Genomic DNA, 18,194 nt, shown 5'->3' with positions numbered 1-18,194 from the left:
TTGATCACCTGGTCAACGAGGAATCTGAAGACGAACAGGACGTTGTTGTGACACCATATCAAGTGTATATGCCTCCAGCGCACATGAGGAACTTGAACTTGGATGGGGATGAACCATCGTCTGATATTTTCTGTGATCCATACACTCAAACAAATGCACGGTTAAAAGAAGGAGACAAATTTCGTTCAAGGGGGAATGTATCATGGCCATAAAAAGATTTCATATGGAAAACAATATTGATTTTAGATTTGATCTCGCCAATGTTGAGAGGTACAAAATTAAGTGTAGAAACCCTAAATGTGGATTCAGGTTGGGTGCATCATACAGGAAGAGAAGTGATTCCTGGGTGATGGGATCTAATTCCCAAGATCACACATATGTTAACACAAATGTTTCCCAAGATCACCGTAATCTAAGTTATGATATTATATGTTAAGAAATCTTGACTCTAGTAGACAAAGATACGTCAGTAAAGGTGAAAACGATAATCTCTCATATTGTTGCAACTTACAATCACACTCCATCTTATAGAAAGGCGTGGTTGGCGAAAACCAAAGCAATTGAACTTGTGTATGGAAATTGGGAGGATTCGTACAAACAACTTCCACGTTTCTTATCTGCGCTTCAGATTTATGCTCCTGGAACCATTACTATCTTAGAGACCCTTCCGACGCAATCTCCAGACGGAACGTGCCTTCAAGGAAATGTGATATTCCACAGGCTTTTCTGGGCTTTCCACCCATGTGTTCAAGGATTTGCATATTGCAAACCAATTCTTCAAAGAGATGGCACTTGGTTGTACGGTAAATATAAGGGGACCTTGTTGATGGTTGTGGCACAAGATGGAAATAGTAACATTTTTCCTGTTGCGTTGACTCTTGTGGAAGGAGAAACTGCGGAAGGTTGGGGTTTCTTTCTCAAAAATCTTCGGACACGCGTTGCTCCCCAACATGGGCTCTGTTTGATTTCAGATAGGCATCGAGAGTGCGTACAACAATCCAGCAAACAGTTGGCAAGACCCACCTTCAATGCATGTTTACTGTATTCGACATATCGCACAAAATTTCATGCGAGATATAAAGGATAAGGTTCTTCGAAAGACTTTTGTCAATGCTGGATATGCATTAACTCAACCGACGTTCCAATATTATCGACGCGAAATCATATTGTCAAATCCATATGCAGGCAGATGGATAGATAATCTATCTAGAGAGAAATGGACCAGATCCTACGACAACGGGCAGCGATGGGGGCACATGACTATAAATCTTGTGGAGTCTATGAACGGAGTATTTAAGGGCATCAGACACCTTCTGATTACTGCCTTGGTGAAAGCAACCTACTTTTGGATGGCTTCTCTTTTCGCAAGAAGAGGTGAGTATTGGAGTGCAGTTTTAGAATCCGGACAAGTATTCAGCGAAACCTGTGTCAAATTCATGAAAGAACAATCAGCCAAAGCCAACAGCCACAATGTTACATCTTACGACCGATTCAACTGGACCTTCAGTGTTAAAGAAACAATTGACCATAATGAGGGCCTTCAGAGACAACAATATAGGGTTCTTACATAAGAAGGGTGGTGCGACTGCGGAAAGTTTCAAGACATTCGCATGCCTTGCTCTCATGTCATAGCAGCATGTTCGTATGCGCACCAAGATCCCTTAGCACTTTTATCTCCCATTTACAAGGCGGAGACCTTGCTCGGAGTGTACAATAATGCATTTCAAGTGATGGCAAAGGAGGATTATTGGCATGCGTATGAGGGGGACGTGGTTTGGCATAATGACAACATGCGGCGAAAGAAAAGAGGTCGACCCAACAACACACGCATCAGAACCAAAATGGATGATCATGAGAAAATGGTAAGAAAGTGTGGCATATGTCGTCAAGTCGGGCACAATAAAAATACCTGTCCTAATCGTGGAGCAACATCCACCAACAATTAATTTTATGTCATGTGTTTGTACTACTTATGTATTTGTAGTTGTATTTGTACTACTTATGTATTTATATTTGTATTTGTACTACTTATGTATTTGTATTATCTTTTATTAAATCAACTAGTATTTCATGTCTTTGTACTATATTTTATTGAATCAACTAGTTATGTATTTGTACTATCTTTAATTAAATCAACTACTCATGTATTTGTCTTGTACTGAAGCTGTCTTCATGTCCCTTACTGTCAGTCTGTATTTTGGACAGTCAAATATGCATGCTTTTGTCTAGTCCCGTCAAGTCAGGCGTTGATCAGTGTGCTTGCATTTATCATACAAGTTAGGCATGCTTGTGAACAGTACGCAACCATACTCCTTTTCTACCCACTACTATTATAAATTAGGGGTTCCTAGGGTTGAATTTATACACAGAAACACAGACACCAAACACCAAACACAAACACAATAATGTCTCGCATTAGGCCATATGGAGATCACCGGACAACAGAGCCCCCTCCCCAGAGATCAACATGGCGTCTCGAACCTGAACTGGAGTATCGCATAAGGAACGGGCATGCCATATTCTCTCCCGTCAAACCTCCCATTCTGGTTATGTTTTGGAATATCTCTTCCATCGAGCAACTCAAGAGGACTCTCATGTCTTTTTTAGAGGGGGAGTACGAATCCGGCGAGCAAATCAGAAGCATCAAGAGGCTTAAAATAAGGGTCGCTGCTGTGACCGGAGAAACAGAACAGTTTTGGGATAAGGTAAAATACGACATTGATTGCATTCAAATGATGCATGGACCAAATGACATTGTTTTAACCGTTGTAAATTCTTAGATGTTTTAGTTTTATTTTCTGTTAGTGACTTTCAAGGTACCTTTTAAAGTTAGTTATTTGCATTTTTTTTCTAGAATTGTTCCTCTACTCTTATGATGCAATATGTTACATCAAGACTTCAATTTTTAAAATTTTTATTTTTAATATCATTAATTTCTCCTTGCATCTTTTTCATCTTTTCATTTCTTTTCATTTACTTCAGATGAAGATGTTAATCTCATAGATCTAATAATTTGAGATGACATTACTCTAATTTCCATCAACAAACATACTTATGATGTTATTTTTCAAAATAAAAATATCAAATACTTCACATATTAAGAGTTTTGAATTGCATTCATACACATTCAAAAGAATATGGGGGAGAAAATTAAATTGAAAAGAATTAATAGTTGAAATATGGAGTAAGTTTTAATAATTTATTTTTGAAGTAAGTTTTAATTGAAAATTAAATTTTTTCTATTAAAAAATCCACAATATTATTGACTATTGAGTATTGATTTGCCGATGACATAAAGCGTGACGCAGTAAAATGGCGTATTTATGTTATTTTTGTGTTAGGTTTGCTTTTTCGTCTTTTCTTGTGATAGTAGGTGAAGTTGAGCCAACATCAAATCAAAGGACAAAAACAAAACCAATCTGATGCTTCAAACTTCACTGAAAAAATTAGTAATAAGTTTGGAACCGGTCTTGCATATGAACTCCATTATTTATGTCATAATTATCCATAGTTATCATTATACTATTTTATTTTTGTTGCATTGTGTTTGCTTTTTAATTTTTATCGTAGGGACTACAAGCAAGTAATATATTCAACAATGATAATAATGTTATTTAACATGTGACCATATATATGGAACACTAAAACTTAGTCCAACTTTAAATTGGTTGACTAATTATTCTTGTCATTTGGCAGTAGTGAGAAACTAAATTGAATAGTGTTTGGAAAGGGTATTTTAATCTTAACAAATGGCAAAAAAGTAAACACTTTGACTCAGTGCCATTGCCAACCGCCCAACCCCCGGTGGAAAAGGTCAGAATATTGAAATGAATTGGTCCATAATATGTCAAAAGAAAAAAGCAACTCGTGCATAAACCTACCGTCTATTGAAAAAATTGTGTCGACGGGGCACGCCAACAACTTTATTTGTTTAATTTGAGTTTTTTTTCAATTAATTGTTTAACATAAATTTTTCTTAATTTAATTTTTTAAATTAATATAATTTATTTTATTTAATTATTATTTTAATGAATTAAAATAATTGCGTACATTGATGTTGTTATTACTTATAATTTATGGAAAAAGATGTAAGCTCTCCTCACCTATAAACTATTTAAGTATGCTTGTTTAATTATTTAGTATTATAAAAAATTAATTTTTAAATATATTAGTATCTAATAAAAAAATTATTATATAAATTAACTTCAATTTCCTGGCTAAAATAGCAACAAATACTTTCATGCATCCATTAAGATGAGGCATAAATTCAAAAGTACGAGAAGTCTCCAGAAAGAGGATGGACCATATGTGAACACTCATTAGCAGGTAGAAAACGAGGTATTGAAATTCTACAAGAATCTTATGGGTAAGGCTGATACTGAGCTTTATGGTATTGACACAAGTGTCATGAGAGAGGGTGCCTAATTAAATATATAACAGATGGAACTTCTCATTGCTCCTGTTACAGAAAAGGGGAATATTGTTACAGCTCTCAAGGGTATTGGAGATATGAAATCACCAGGAGTTGATGGATATGAGGCTTATTTCTTTAAGAAAACTTGACATATAATTAGAAATGATATAGTGGATGCTATTCAAGATTTTTTTGTCAATGGAAGTATGTATAAAGCTGCTAAATTCTCAATTGTGGCATTTGATCCCTAAACTCAATGATGCAAAAGTGGGTAAGGTGTTGGATACTATTGTTTGGCATAATTAGGCTGGTTTTGCAACAGGAAAAAAATATTCATAATCACATCCTTCTAACTTATGCATTAATTAAAGGTTATGAAAGCATACGACACAATTGATTGGAAAGCATTTGAGAGTATCTTGAACAAAGTTGGTTTCCCAAGAAAATTCACTAACGGGATAATGATTGTTATTTCTTTTGTATCTTACATGTTCAATGTGAATGGGCAATATACCAACATTATGGAGGCCAAGAGAGGACTGAGGCAAGGTGACCCTATATCATCCTTTCTTTTTGTCATTGTGATGGAATTCTTGAATATATATACCTATACAAGATGCAAAAGGATAGCAACTTCAACTATCATCCTAAGTGTAATAGGCTGAAAATCACCAACTTATGCTTTGCGAATGATTTATTAATGTTTTCCCGTGGTGACCAGATTTATGTTGATATGATGATGAATACCTTCAATAAATTCTCGCGTGCAACTGGACTGAAAATCAACCCACAAAAGTGAAGGATATATTGTGTTGGAATGGATAGAGACACTAAGGAGAGCATAGTCAGAACTAATGATTTCAAGGAAGGATATGCCTTTGATTGATCGTATTGTTGGTAGCTTTAGTTAGTGCAAAAGTCACACTTTTATCAGTTGCATCCTCCTTGCATACATTAGCATACGTGCATTCCAATGTTTGATTCTACCAACAATACGATCAATCAAAGGCATGTAGTGATGAATTGGTAGCTTCTTACCCGTTAGAAGCACACCCAATAGTAACGGGTAAGAAGCTATCAATTCATCACTACATGCCTTTGATTGATCGTATTGTTGGTAGAATCAAACATTGGAGTGCACGTGTGCTAACACTTGCAGGGAGGATGCAACTGATAAAATGGTTACAATGCCTTCCATTTCAAAAAGTGTGACTCAGAAGATAGAATCTATTTGTCGTATTTTTGTATGGACATGTGGTTTTGAGGGTAGTCGTAAGGCACCTGTCGCTTGGAAAAAGTCTGTAGTCCTAAGTGTCATGGTGGGTTGAATATTGTTGATATAGAAATTTGGAATAAGACTAATCTGATAAAACTCCTCTGGAATTTAAGTGGGAAATTAGATTGTCTTTGGGTCAGATTTAAGCTTACTATTTAAAAAAGGGTTAAATATGTTTTTGGTACCTATAAATATAGCGGTTTTCAACTTTAGTCCCTCTAATTATTTTCTTCAAAGAATGGTCCTCCTAAAAATTTTAATTTTAACTTTTGGTCCCTCATGGCAAAATCGTAGCTAAAATTATCAATAATCATGTCGCTAAATCAAAAACCGTCGCTAAAACTGTCGCTAAATTGTAAAAACCGTCGCTAAATTGTAAAACTGTCACTAAATTGTAAAAACTGTCGCTAAATTGTAAAAACTGTCGCTAAATTTGTGAACCTAAGGCAGCGCTTCATTTGTTCTCAATTTTAGGCAGCACTTTTTCATAAAATTCTGTTTAGTGTATATAATTTTAAAATTTAAATTTTTTTCGGAACATATAGCAGCGTTTTAATATATAAGCGCCGCCTATAATGTGCTGCCAAAAATCATTTTTGACGTAGTTAAAATTTTATTAGATAATTACTAACCATATCAAAATCAATTTTACATATTCCAAATCAATTTTAAGGACTCTGTAGGAAAATCAAACATACAATCACTCATTAAAAAATTGCTTTTTAAACTTAAAAACGTTGGTGTTACCATCTACTCATTAAAAAATTGTTTTTTAAACTTAAAAACGTTTTTGGTATTACCATCATTTTCCTTATCATTGTCTATACTCTATAGCAGAGATTATGGAGTAGCAACAACAACAAAATGACAACCAAATAACTTTATTATTTAAAATAAATTTCTCTTTATATAAATGAAGATATGACGTTAAAAATATAATTTTAGATGACGTATTAATATTGTAAATTACTAATCATTAAGATTGTAGAATGATACTCCATAGCTGGCTTTGTTTCTGAAGGAATATATTTGAGGTCTTAAAAAATTACTCCCTCCGTCTCATAATAAGTGTCCCATTTCCAGTTTTTCCATGTCTCAAATTAATTGTCCATTTACAATTTCAATGCATCAATCATTATTATTTTTCCACTATTATACCCCTATTTATTAACTTTCACGTTATTCAACTACTATTAATAGGGGTATTCTAGTAAATAACATTAATTTTTTTACTAAAACCAACACATCCAATCATTTTCTTAAAAACCGCGCATTACTCAAATGGGACACTTATTATGAGACGGAGGGAGTACAAGAACTCGCAGCCACCACTGAGATTGTAGTACTAGAATTAATGGAATAGATTATTATGAGAATAGCATCATTGCCTCCATTCTCTATTTTTTTTTTTATCACAGCCTCCATTCTCTATTGTACACCCAAAAAAGTTACTTAAAATATTTAATTAAGAAAAAGTTATAATTAAAATATAAGTACCACTTGATAAATACAGCGCATCTAAACTTAGAAAAAAAATATTATACCATATAAAATGTTGACATTAAAAACCATACCAATTTTATAATATTTATTAGAGTCATAGTGGTTACAATATTGATTAATTATGCGTAAGTAGTAAGTAAAAAAATAGTTAAATGAAAAAGAAAAGGAAAAAAGAATTTTGACAGCCACCAACCCCTCTCACCTACTACAATCAAAAGTACATCGTGGACTGTCGCATGAACACATGACCTCTTGTCTCTATTTCTGCTCCTAACACTTTCTGTTCCACTTGCTCACCAAAAAGTCAGCATCATCTAACGCGGTTACTCTCTCCTACCACGTCTTTTTTAATATAATAATAATAATAATAATAATAATAATAATAATAATAATAATAATAATAATAATAATAATAATAATAATAATAATAATAATAATAATAATAATAATATTATTATTATTAGTCTCTAAAACTAAAAATAATTTTTTTGAAAAATAATCGTTAGAAAAGCTCTAATGTTGTGAGGACATAATCCTTACTATGAGCATGTTAGTGAATTAATGTATTCTTTTAAATTAAATTATTGAAATTAAAGAGTTGATTACTATTCATAAGTCTAAAACTCATTTTTATTGTTTACATATATAAGATATTTTTTCTATTAAAATTATAATTCATTTATAATTTAATGAAATATTAATGTTTGTTGCTCTCTATTCTTCTCATTCTAAAATTTTTATTTTCAATGAATAATATATTTGTAAATTTTTTTATACAAAATTAACTATATTTTCTTAAATTATATGAAATAATAAAGCGTAGAATAATTTAAGATAAATAGAGTGTTAATCTATATGCTTGCAAGTATGATGACTTTAACAAATAGTTAGGTTTTGACGGTGACAATACTCTCGATTGAATTTTTCATCAAAAGTGATGATTGAGTTCATTTAATTTTAATGATGACAACACTATGAGGTGACGTCACTATCTAATGTGATGTTTGGAGATCAAAATAAGCCTATCTTTGAAGGATAACACTTAATATCAAGTGACGTTTGGTGGAATCGGTGAAGATCTCTCATCAAACAATGTCTTCGATGATGATGCTCACCCTAAAGTTGTCTCAAGCATCATCAGATAGAAAAAGTCCAATTAATGCATATGAAGTGTTAAATTAATGTTGGATCTTGCATGAGATCCTTAATCTTCAGAGTTGTGAAAGAGAAGAAGTTGTGAAAGTTCGTCGTGTCTGTGTCAAGTGATGTGTATGCAAAGGTATAACATTAGTTATTGAATTTATGAAGGCAAATATCACACATTTTTGAATGATCAAAAAGCCTATATGCTTTTATAAAATCACCAAAAAAATGTTTTTGTGTATAACTAGTTGGTTACTAGCTTAATGAATCATGTATAAATGTAGTTTACACTAAATTATCGATTATCACGTTAGTCTTAATTGATATTTATTTTGTAACGCCTTATAGTCGATTATTAGAGGTTATAGTCCATTAGTGACTACACCATTTAAAACCTATTTTTGTATTTCATAATAAATTATGTGTTTTGTTTAATCGATTAGGAGCATTGAAAAACCCAAGAAATATTTTCATATTTGAGTCACCTTTTGTTATTCAAAATAGATGGCTCATTTCTCGTTTCATACACCAAAAACGTATTTCAAATACATTTCTTTCACTTTCTTCTCTCACTCTCTTTATTTCTTCAATTTTATCATAGTGCTTTTGAGATTGAATCTTATCTATTAGGTGGTTAGGTCTGGTGTAAGGTTATTGTTGTAATATATCATTGGAAAAAATTTGTTTTGATTATGAGCTAAACCAATTAAAAATCTTTTGTTTGATTGTTGAGGTGAACATGGTAAAACCTCTACTTAGTTGAGAGGTCAATATAATTAAAAATATCTCTTGGTTGTGAGATCTCTGTAGTTAAAATTCTTGTGCTTGGTTGGGAAGAAAACCATTGTAGAACTTCGACCCTTTTGTAAGGAGGTTCGTAGAATAAACCTGTCAAAATTCACATCATGGTGAAAACTCTTAAGAAGAAATTCTTACGGAGACATGTAGGTCAAATCATTAGACTAAACCTCTATAAATCTCGGATGCATCTTTATTTTCCCTTATGTCTTTACATATCAGTTTTTTACTTCTTTTGTATTTTCTTTTTCTTTTGAATTACTTCTTTTCGCTGTTTCTTTCTTTTCTGATATTCGAAAATTATTTTTCAAACTTAAACAATTCACATTCTCTATTGTATTTGGAGTCATTTGTCAAACATAAAGAAAATTGTGTGGACAACTCCCATTGAAATAAATTTATATGTGAAAGTAAATTGGTGGTTTTTTTTGAAGATATTGATAGTTCATAAATGGATAATTTATTGTTGATTTTAATTGAATATTAATTTATTATTATATGTTTAATTAATTATTTAATTATTATTTTTTTTTTGGAAATGATAATTTTATTTCATAAACCAAAAACAGTTAAGAAACAACGGCGATCAAAAGATCCAGCCACAAAGGTTACATACAGCACCTACAAAGGCAACATAAGCCTAGCTATGTGACTTCTAAGTCTGGGTTTCATCCAACAACGGTAGGTAATCATGTCGATGATTTTAAGCCCAATATCTTTATTAACTGAAGTGGTTCCAAAACAGTATTGGTTACGTAATAACCAAGCTTCATACACCGTCTCTACGAACGCGCATTTGAGAATTTCAGCTTTGCTTCCTTTTCCTTTACTAGCAGAAAGAATCTATCTCACTTCCTCATCCCATTTCTGCGGAGTATGCACATAACCGATCCATCCAAGCACCAAGGTCCAGGTGTCATAGAAAGGTTTGCAAGTGAAGAAAATATGATTTAGAGTTTCAATCTCATGGCAGCAGTAACAATGGTAATTATCAAGCAGACCAAACCTGTGAAGTCGTTCTTTTGTTGGCAGCTTGTTGTGGCAAGCCATCCACGTAATGAATTTCGCACGGGGACGAGCATTATTGTTAAAGAACAGCTTTTTCCAAGGCACATCCGGCTGAACCGAGACCAGCTCATAGTACACAGCCTTAGCATGAAATTTATCCTGTTGTACCATGTTATTCCAGCTGGGAAGGAGCATAGTTTTCTGACGCATATTCAGTATACGCTTTAAAATCCAAGAACAATTATATCGGATAGGAATCGACATAACATCCACAGTTTTCATATAATATACGTGAAGCCATTTCACCCATAAGCTGTCAGCCTTCATGCAAATATTCCAAAGCAACTTTAACATGTGAACAGTCCCCCAAATATCAAGAGATAGGATATTTAATCCTCCTTTATTTTTCGGCCTACAAGTCTGCTCCCATGCTACAGGGGTCTTACGCTTCACAACATCACTTCCGGACCACAAGAAAGATCGGCATATAGCTTCAGCCATTTTCAGAATTTTCTTAGGGAGAGGGATGCTTTGGAGCCAAAAATTGGAAATCGAGAACAAAACGCTTTTGATGAGCTCAAGCCTACCCGCAAAACTGAGAAGTCTAGCACTCCAATGCCGAACACGGGTAACCAACTTCTCAACCAGAATCATACATTGGGATATTGACAGTTTCTTGCTTGAGAGAGGAATACCAAGGTACCTAAAGGGAATATTATTAATTATTCATTAATAATAATTAATTATTTAATTATTATTAATGAATAATTGAAAAAAAATTATGTGGAAGTTGCAAATCTTGTTTGACAAATATTTTAGGGAAATTATAGTCAACATAATATATATTTTAGGAAACAAATATTTTATTGTTTTTTATAAAATAATATTAAATTAGTAAATTTACTAAAATTTATCATAATTTAGTATGATATTTTAATAGTTTAGTATGATATTTTAGGAAAGTTAAAATGAACTTAACATTAATTTAATCTTCAAAATTTTTTGACTCCAAATATTATTAAATGACTTAACAATTTTAATATATAAGATTGCAAATGTATAAAATATATGAATAATAATTTTATGTAATTTTTATCTAATAAGTTTAATAAGTTGTAATTTTAATTGAACACTATTCATTATATATGATATACAATTGAGTGTCCTAAATAATTTTATATAATAAAAAATAAATAAAAGTAATTTTTTAACTCTCAAGAATAATTTTTTTTTAATTTAATTTTTTAACATAATTGATAAAGTCCCAAGCTTATTCAAATCAACCTGTAAAATAAATATGAAAAAGAGTTTATAAGTATTATTGGGTCAGCATATTGAGCCTATATTTTCATCGAGCCTATATTTAATATTGATTTTTTTATTAAATTTAAAATAATATAAATAATTTGTATTGTTATACATTTTAATGTATAAAAATAAAAACAGAGAAAAACTTCAATATAAGTAATTTCAAATACTAAATCAATTCAATTTATTGAATATAGTTGAAGAAACTAATCTTTCACTGTATTAATATTTAAAGGTGATCTTACCTAATCAGATGGATCTTCACGGCCTGCAAGGAACTGGATCTTCAATGAATTAGGGGGTGTAACTGCAAGGTACTCTGATGCTAAAGTAAGAAGATAAGCAACAGAGCGCAAGTACAAGGTAAAGGTTAGAAGAGAATGAATACATGACCCTCTAGTGAAAGAAGGTATTTATAGCCCCCAGCGCTGGGCCAAGATCTCGCTACTGGACTGGATACCCAGACCCAATTATGAGACTGCCAGGATTTCTGGGCGGAAATATCAGAGGCAAGTAGGTGGTCTCCATCCTGGTTAACCACTCTGAAGTTTAAGGGAGACGCGGCCTTTTAGGGACTACGTGGACTCCGTATTATTCGGGGGGTTGGATGGGAAGTAACCCTACGAGGAGGAGGGTCCTCGGCATAAGGTCGCGAGGAAGAGACTCCTCAGCGGAAAGGACGCTCGCTGGGAACGTGCTTGGTAAGCTTGACTCTAGACGAGGAGAGAGATCCTCGTCAAATGGGACGCTCGCGGGGAGCATCATTCGTCGAACGCTCGCTACGGTGCTTTAATATCGTTGGTTCTCTAAGGAGCCGAGCACTGTTTACTCCTTATGTGTTTAGGGATGATTTGGGTTTCCAAGTCTAATTGGGCCGAAAGTAGATTGGGCCGAATCTTGACCCAGTCCAGAACAAAAGGTGAGTGAGATAATTTATACCAGTTGAGTTAAATAAATATAAATTTTTAATTTAAAATTAAATAAAATAATATTTATTTATATTTATATATTAATATAAATAAGTGTTTGATATTTATAAATCAGTTATTTTAAAAAAATTAAACTAATATATAAATCCCAAACCAACTAATTATCTCTATTTTGTGTTTGATAATGCTATTTTGTGTTTGATACCACGAATAAATTTATCTCACTATAAAACAAAATCTAAAATTAATTATTTCTTGGAAAAGTCAATCCATTCAACCACATACCATTCGGTCAATGCTCACCCAACCCAAAGGTTCTAAGTTAATAAAAACAGATTTTGTAAAATTCATTTCTTTAAAGAATACATTAAATATAAAATACTTTCTAGTTAAATGTATTTATATAAAGATTTTAATGGTATAGACAGACATATAAAGTAATTTCACACAATCTTCAAATAGAAAACTATTGATTTGTCATATTATATAATGTTTTAAAAATACATACATAATTTAACAAAATATTTGTTATTGGTTGATAATATAAAATAATATTTTTTTCAAAATAAAAAATAATATATTTTAATTTCAAAATAGAATTACAATTCATTTTGATATAATTGATTCGGAACTTAAACGACTCATTTCAAAATTAAATTAAACAATTCAGTAGATCAGATTTTGATAGTAAAATTTTTTTAAAAAACATAATTAATTATTCTAAAATACAATATCAAAATGTTGTTATAGAAAATACTAGATAGATAAATGACAACACACACCAATACCACAAACTCAACCTAACCCACCTAACCAACCAAAACCTCTCTATAAAAACCCAACAACCACTCCAAACATTTCCATTACCCCACTTTCTCACAAGTCACAACACAAACACAAAAATGGATCTCCTCCTTCTCGAAAAGACCCTTTTAGCCCTCTTCCTCGCCGCCATAACCGCCATCACAATCTCCAAACTCCGCGGCAAACGCTTCAAACTCCCTCCCGGCCCCTTCCCCGTCCCCATCTTCGGCAACTGGCTCCAAGTAGGCGATGACCTCAACCACCGCAACCTCACCGACTTAGCCAAACGCTTCGGCGACATCCTCCTCCTACGCATGGGCCAACGCAACCTCGTCGTCGTCTCCTCCCCCGAACTTGCCAAAGAAGTCCTCCACACACAGGGAGTCGAATTCGGCTCCAGAACTCGAAACGTCGTCTTCGACATCTTCACCGGAAAAGGACAGGACATGGTTTTCACTGTATACGGTGAACACTGGCGCAAAATGAGAAGGATCATGACAGTCCCGTTCTTCACAAACAAGGTTGTTCAGCAATACCGATTCGGTTGGGAGTCTGAAGCGGCTAGTGTTGTCGATGATGTGAAGAAGAATTCGGAAGCTAGCGTTAACGGAATTGTGATCCGAAGGAGGTTGCAATTGATGATGTATAATATCATGTATAGAATTATGTTTGATAGACGATTCGAGAGCGAGGAGGATCCTTTGTTTGTGAAGTTGAAAGCTTTGAATGGTGAAAGGAGTCGATTGGCGCAAAGTTTTGAGTATAACTATGGCGATTTTATTCCGATTTTGAGACCCTTTTTGAAGGGCTATTTGAAGGTTTGTAAAGAGGTTAAGGATAGAAGGTTGCAGCTTTTCAAAGACTATTTTGTTGATGAAAGAAAGTAAGTTTTATTTTCATTTGTGTAAATATATTCAAGTACCAGTACGTTGAGAAAATGTCTTATTCAAAACATAATTTTTTTTTAAAACTTTTTTTTGTTGTTAAGGGTTTGTTTGGTTTAGATTAAATTTAATTGAATGGGATTATGTTAATAGGAAGCTTGAAAGTACTAAGAGCACTGGTAATGAAGGGCTTAAATGTGCTATTGATCATATTTTGGATGCTCAAAAAAAGGGAGAGATTAATGATGACAATGTTCTTTACATTGTTGAGAACATCAATGTTGCTGGTAAGATTCATATGATCCTTGTTTTATTACTCCACTTTATTATGATATATGATTTAGTCGTTTAGGAGAATAAGAATTTAATTTTGTGACTAAACTATTAAATAATAATTATAAGGATCTTGCTAACAAGTGTCCTAAGACACTTTAAAGATATTAAAATATTCTTTATAATAGTCAATATTTTAATTTTCAATACATTTTTAATGCATTGATTACACGCATTTTTTAAAAAACTTACCATTTTAGTCACTTAATAAGTATATTAAGGATATTGATTAGCATTTGCATATATAATTCAGATAAATCGTAAATATATTTTTAAAATATATTAAATAATTAATATATTTGGTATATATATAATTCAAATACATTAGTATTCAGTGTACTTAAAAAAATTCAATGTATTTAAAAGTGAGTTTTTATTTTTGTTTTCTATATTAAGCTTTATATTTATGATATATAGTACCTATAGCTAGTACTATTACCGTATGAAATGTGTACAAAATAATTTTTATTTGTCAACCAATGGAGGAAAAAGGAACACGTAGATTTGACACCAAGTCATTAATTAAAGAAAGTGGGTTAGGTGAAAAATTAATTAAATAATCTATTAGTGGTCCATTCTTATCTCTTTTCAACTTGCATATGCTAATGTTGGCTCCATTAGAGGTAGTTAATTCATCTATTAACTCTATTTAACTTTCAAATGTTTGTCAAATTTGAACACTTTTGATGTGTCTGTCTATTCGAACCATGATCCATTGGATTTGTAGTATCATATTTAAAGTCAAGTTGATGATGACTCAATTATACACTTGGTCTCTTAGTGGCCACCAAATTTTGTTGTTGTACCTACTACCTTCCAATAAAATAGTGGTGACCAAATTTTATTGGTGCACCTACCTCCAAAGTAACATCATGATTACTTGATTGTTTTGGTTTAGATTAGAAGTTACTAGACGAAAAGGAAATCATGTCTACCTTGGATTTGAGTTCTTACATAGAAATGCATGAATTTGTGTTCATATTACTTTGAAATATAGTTTATAAAGTATGTCAATGAATTTGATTTTTTGTTTTCTAATGTACAAAATATTGTGTATTTTTTACAGCAATTGAAACAACATTATGGTCAATTGAATGGGGAATTGCTGAGCTAGTGAACCACCAAGAGATTCAAAACAAGTTAAGGGAAGAGATGGACAAAGTTCTTGGACCAGGACACCAAGTAACCGAACCCGATCTCGAGAAGCTACCTTACCTACAAGCCGTGATCAAAGAGACCCTCCGTCTTCGAATGGCGATTCCGCTCCTCGTCCCACACATGAACCTTCATGATGCTAAGCTTGGTGGTTTTGACATCCCGGCCGAGAGCAAGATTTTGGTCAATGCGTGGTGGCTAGCTAACAACCCGGCTCTGTGGAAAAAGCCGGAGGAGTTTAGGCCCGAGAGGTTCTTGGAGGAAGAGGCTCACGTTGAGGCGAACGGGAATGACTTTAGGTACCTTCCATTCGGTGTTGGTAGAAGGAGTTGCCCTGGGATTATTCTCGCTTTACCTATCCTCGGTATTACTATCGGGCGTTTGGTTCAGAATTTCGAGCTTTTGCCTCCACCGGGACAATCTAAGATCGACACTTCTGAGAAAGGGGGACAATTTAGTCTGCATATACTCAAACATTCCACCATTGTTGCTAAACCAAGATCATTTTAATTAGGCTTCATTCACATTAATACCCTTTTAATTTGTTTTTCTTTACTTGTGTAATGCATTTTAATCATTCATCATGATGTGGGGATGTTATTAAAATGTCTTATTGGCCTGCAATGGTAGGTGAATAATGTTGGTTGATTTGTGTTTGTCCAATGTATAAATCTTTTGAAGTTGAAGTTATGGTTTTGAGATGACTTTGTAACAAGACTTGTCCCTTATGCTCTCTGATGAACACTTGTTCCATACATGAAAATGCACCAAGCAATTCCATAAGACAAACTCTTTACACAACAAACACATTAGCATCATAAATAACATCTTGAAGCTACAAAAATCAACATTAATACCATGTACCACTAGTCAGACTCTTAGCTGCATACTACATTATATAAACCACGTGTCTTCAACTTTTGGTAAAACTATGATGATTTATGTTTTTTACATGCTTTATTTAAGTGACATGTTGGAAAAAAAAAACCCAAATTGAACAAATCATCTCCCAACTTAACTGAAAGGGGAGTGTGAAAATAGAGTGTTGAAAGGAGAGTGTGGAGTTTTTAATGGGCTGTTCTTTGGTGGAAATCAAGAGACCAGAGAACTCTATTTTATTTGTGTTACTTATGAAAATGGAAATAAAATTTATATGTAAAATTAAACTTTTTTTTTATATCTCTAAACTAGTGATAAAATGTATATAACACTTCCTTAGAAAAGGGTGAGACCTTAGCATAGGGTTAGACAACCAGCAATTAAAAAGTAAAATGATTTTTTTTCTACAGTTCATAAAAAACGAGAAAAAAAAAACTATCACAAGACTCTTGACTCTTGCAAAAGCAAAGAGAAATCAAATATTCAGGATTGTTCAAAAAATCTAACAACTGAATTAAACTGTCGAATCGAACCAAACTGAAGTTAAAATAACTGAACTGTTATGTTTGGTTAGTGAACCAAACCATAGTACATAAACAGTTCTAGAACCGAGTCAAAACTGAAAGTGAATCGAACGGAAACTGAACCCGAACCAAACCAAAAATGAAAAATGAAAAATACTTAAAACAAATTATACATTTTTTTTAAAAAGAAAAATGGATTAACGATTCAATTTTTTTAATAAACAGTTTGGTTTGTGAAAAATTGTCTTCTAATGGTTTGGCACGGTTCGAAATTTCGAAACAATATATCAAACCAATGATTTTGGTTCGGTTATGTTCTTAGTAAATTGAAACGGTTTGGTTCAGTTCGAGTGAATTGTTACTATAGTTTAGTTCAGTTCGGTTCGGTTCAATTTTCTCACGAACTGTACCACGAACAACCCTATAAATATAAAAGAAAAAATAATAAAAACTTGAATCTCGTGAAAGGAATACAAATATTTTCAATTAGTTGTCTTAGATTACTCAAAAAGTTTGAAAATAATTCATTTGAACTCCCATTGTTTGAATATTTTATCTCAAACATAAGGTCCTTTATGACTTGTAATAGTTCTTATCATATATACTTACATGTATTACGGTTGACAATCAAACATATGTTAGGGAATCCAGGAAATTCGGGAGCAACAACGGACACCTAAATGCTCCAAGATCACAAGAGATGGAGGTGCCACATCTCCATCCAAAACTTTTAGACATTAGTTAAATGAGTCATTTCTCTTATAAATTCAACATCAACTTGTGCTCTCCACTAAGTCGAATTAGAGCTCTAATACCACTTGTTGGGGCGTCCAAGGAATTTGGGAGCACCAATGTGCGCCCAATACCCCAGGATCACAAAAGAGGGAGATGTCAAATATCCACTCAAAATATTAAGGCATTAGGTAAATGAGTCTTCTCTCTTATAAATTTAACATTTCACTCATTCATAGACGATGTGAGACTTAACCAGTCACACTTACACCAAACAACATATGATATATTGGTCTCTTGACGGAAAACTAAGAGAAGTCAAGGAACCCAAAACACTAAATGAAATGAGAGTTGAATGACCATTCATCAAGAGTTATTTTCCATAATATTTTGTCATCAACTTTATCTTTTGTTAATTTAATTACTCAATAATTTTATTTACAGTCTTCTTTACTTTTATTTGTCAATTTATTTATTATGGAATCTTTGATCTTTTTGCTTTGT

The 18,194-nt window shown here is 32.8% G+C and overlaps 2 protein-coding genes across 2 annotated transcripts; both read left to right on the top strand.

Moving 5' to 3' along the window:
- The first annotated feature begins 202 nt into the window (after nt 1-202).
- LOC131619344 (uncharacterized) lies at nt 203-1,571 on the top strand. Its single transcript, XM_058890452.1, has 3 exons — nt 203-335; nt 438-902; nt 976-1,571. The coding sequence occupies exons 1-3, from the start codon at nt 203-205 to the stop codon at nt 1,569-1,571; spliced, it is 1,194 nt and encodes a 397-aa protein (XP_058746435.1).
- Nucleotides 1,572-13,234: 11,663 nt separating this feature from the next.
- Nucleotides 13,235-16,270, top strand: LOC131620831 (trans-cinnamate 4-monooxygenase). The gene is made up of 3 exons (XM_058892011.1): nt 13,235-14,066; nt 14,221-14,354; nt 15,467-16,270. The coding sequence occupies exons 1-3, from the start codon at nt 13,282-13,284 to the stop codon at nt 16,063-16,065; spliced, it is 1,518 nt and encodes a 505-aa protein (XP_058747994.1). The 5' UTR covers nt 13,235-13,281; the 3' UTR covers nt 16,066-16,270.
- The last annotated feature ends 1,924 nt before the right edge of the window (nt 16,271-18,194 follow it).

Source organism: Vicia villosa, linkage group LG7, assembly GCF_029867415.1.
Source record: "Vicia villosa cultivar HV-30 ecotype Madison, WI linkage group LG7, Vvil1.0, whole genome shotgun sequence".
Taxonomy (NCBI): domain Eukaryota; kingdom Viridiplantae; phylum Streptophyta; class Magnoliopsida; order Fabales; family Fabaceae; genus Vicia; species Vicia villosa.
Note: the sequence above shows the minus strand (reverse complement) of the source record. Positions and strands in the feature narration are given on the sequence as shown.

What these genes read in the sequence shown, in the direction of transcription:
- LOC131619344 (XM_058890452.1), top strand. Translation starts at nt 203, where the DNA reads ATGGCCATAAAAAGATTTCATATGGAAAACAATATTGATTTTAGATTT. An exon ending in TGCATCATACAGGAAGAGAA is followed by an intron (nt 336 to 437) that starts GTGATTCCTGGG and finishes TTATATGTTAAG; the next exon opens with AAATCTTGACTCTAGTAGAC. An exon ending in GGAAGGAGAAACTGCGGAAG is followed by an intron (nt 903 to 975) that starts GTTGGGGTTTCT and finishes GATTTCAGATAG; the next exon opens with GCATCGAGAGTGCGTACAAC.
- LOC131620831 (XM_058892011.1), top strand. Translation starts at nt 13,282, where the DNA reads ATGGATCTCCTCCTTCTCGAAAAGACCCTTTTAGCCCTCTTCCTCGCC. An exon ending in TATTTTGTTGATGAAAGAAA is followed by an intron (nt 14,067 to 14,220) that starts GTAAGTTTTATT and finishes TTATGTTAATAG; the next exon opens with GAAGCTTGAAAGTACTAAGA. An exon ending in TGAGAACATCAATGTTGCTG is followed by an intron (nt 14,355 to 15,466) that starts GTAAGATTCATA and finishes TATTTTTTACAG; the next exon opens with CAATTGAAACAACATTATGG.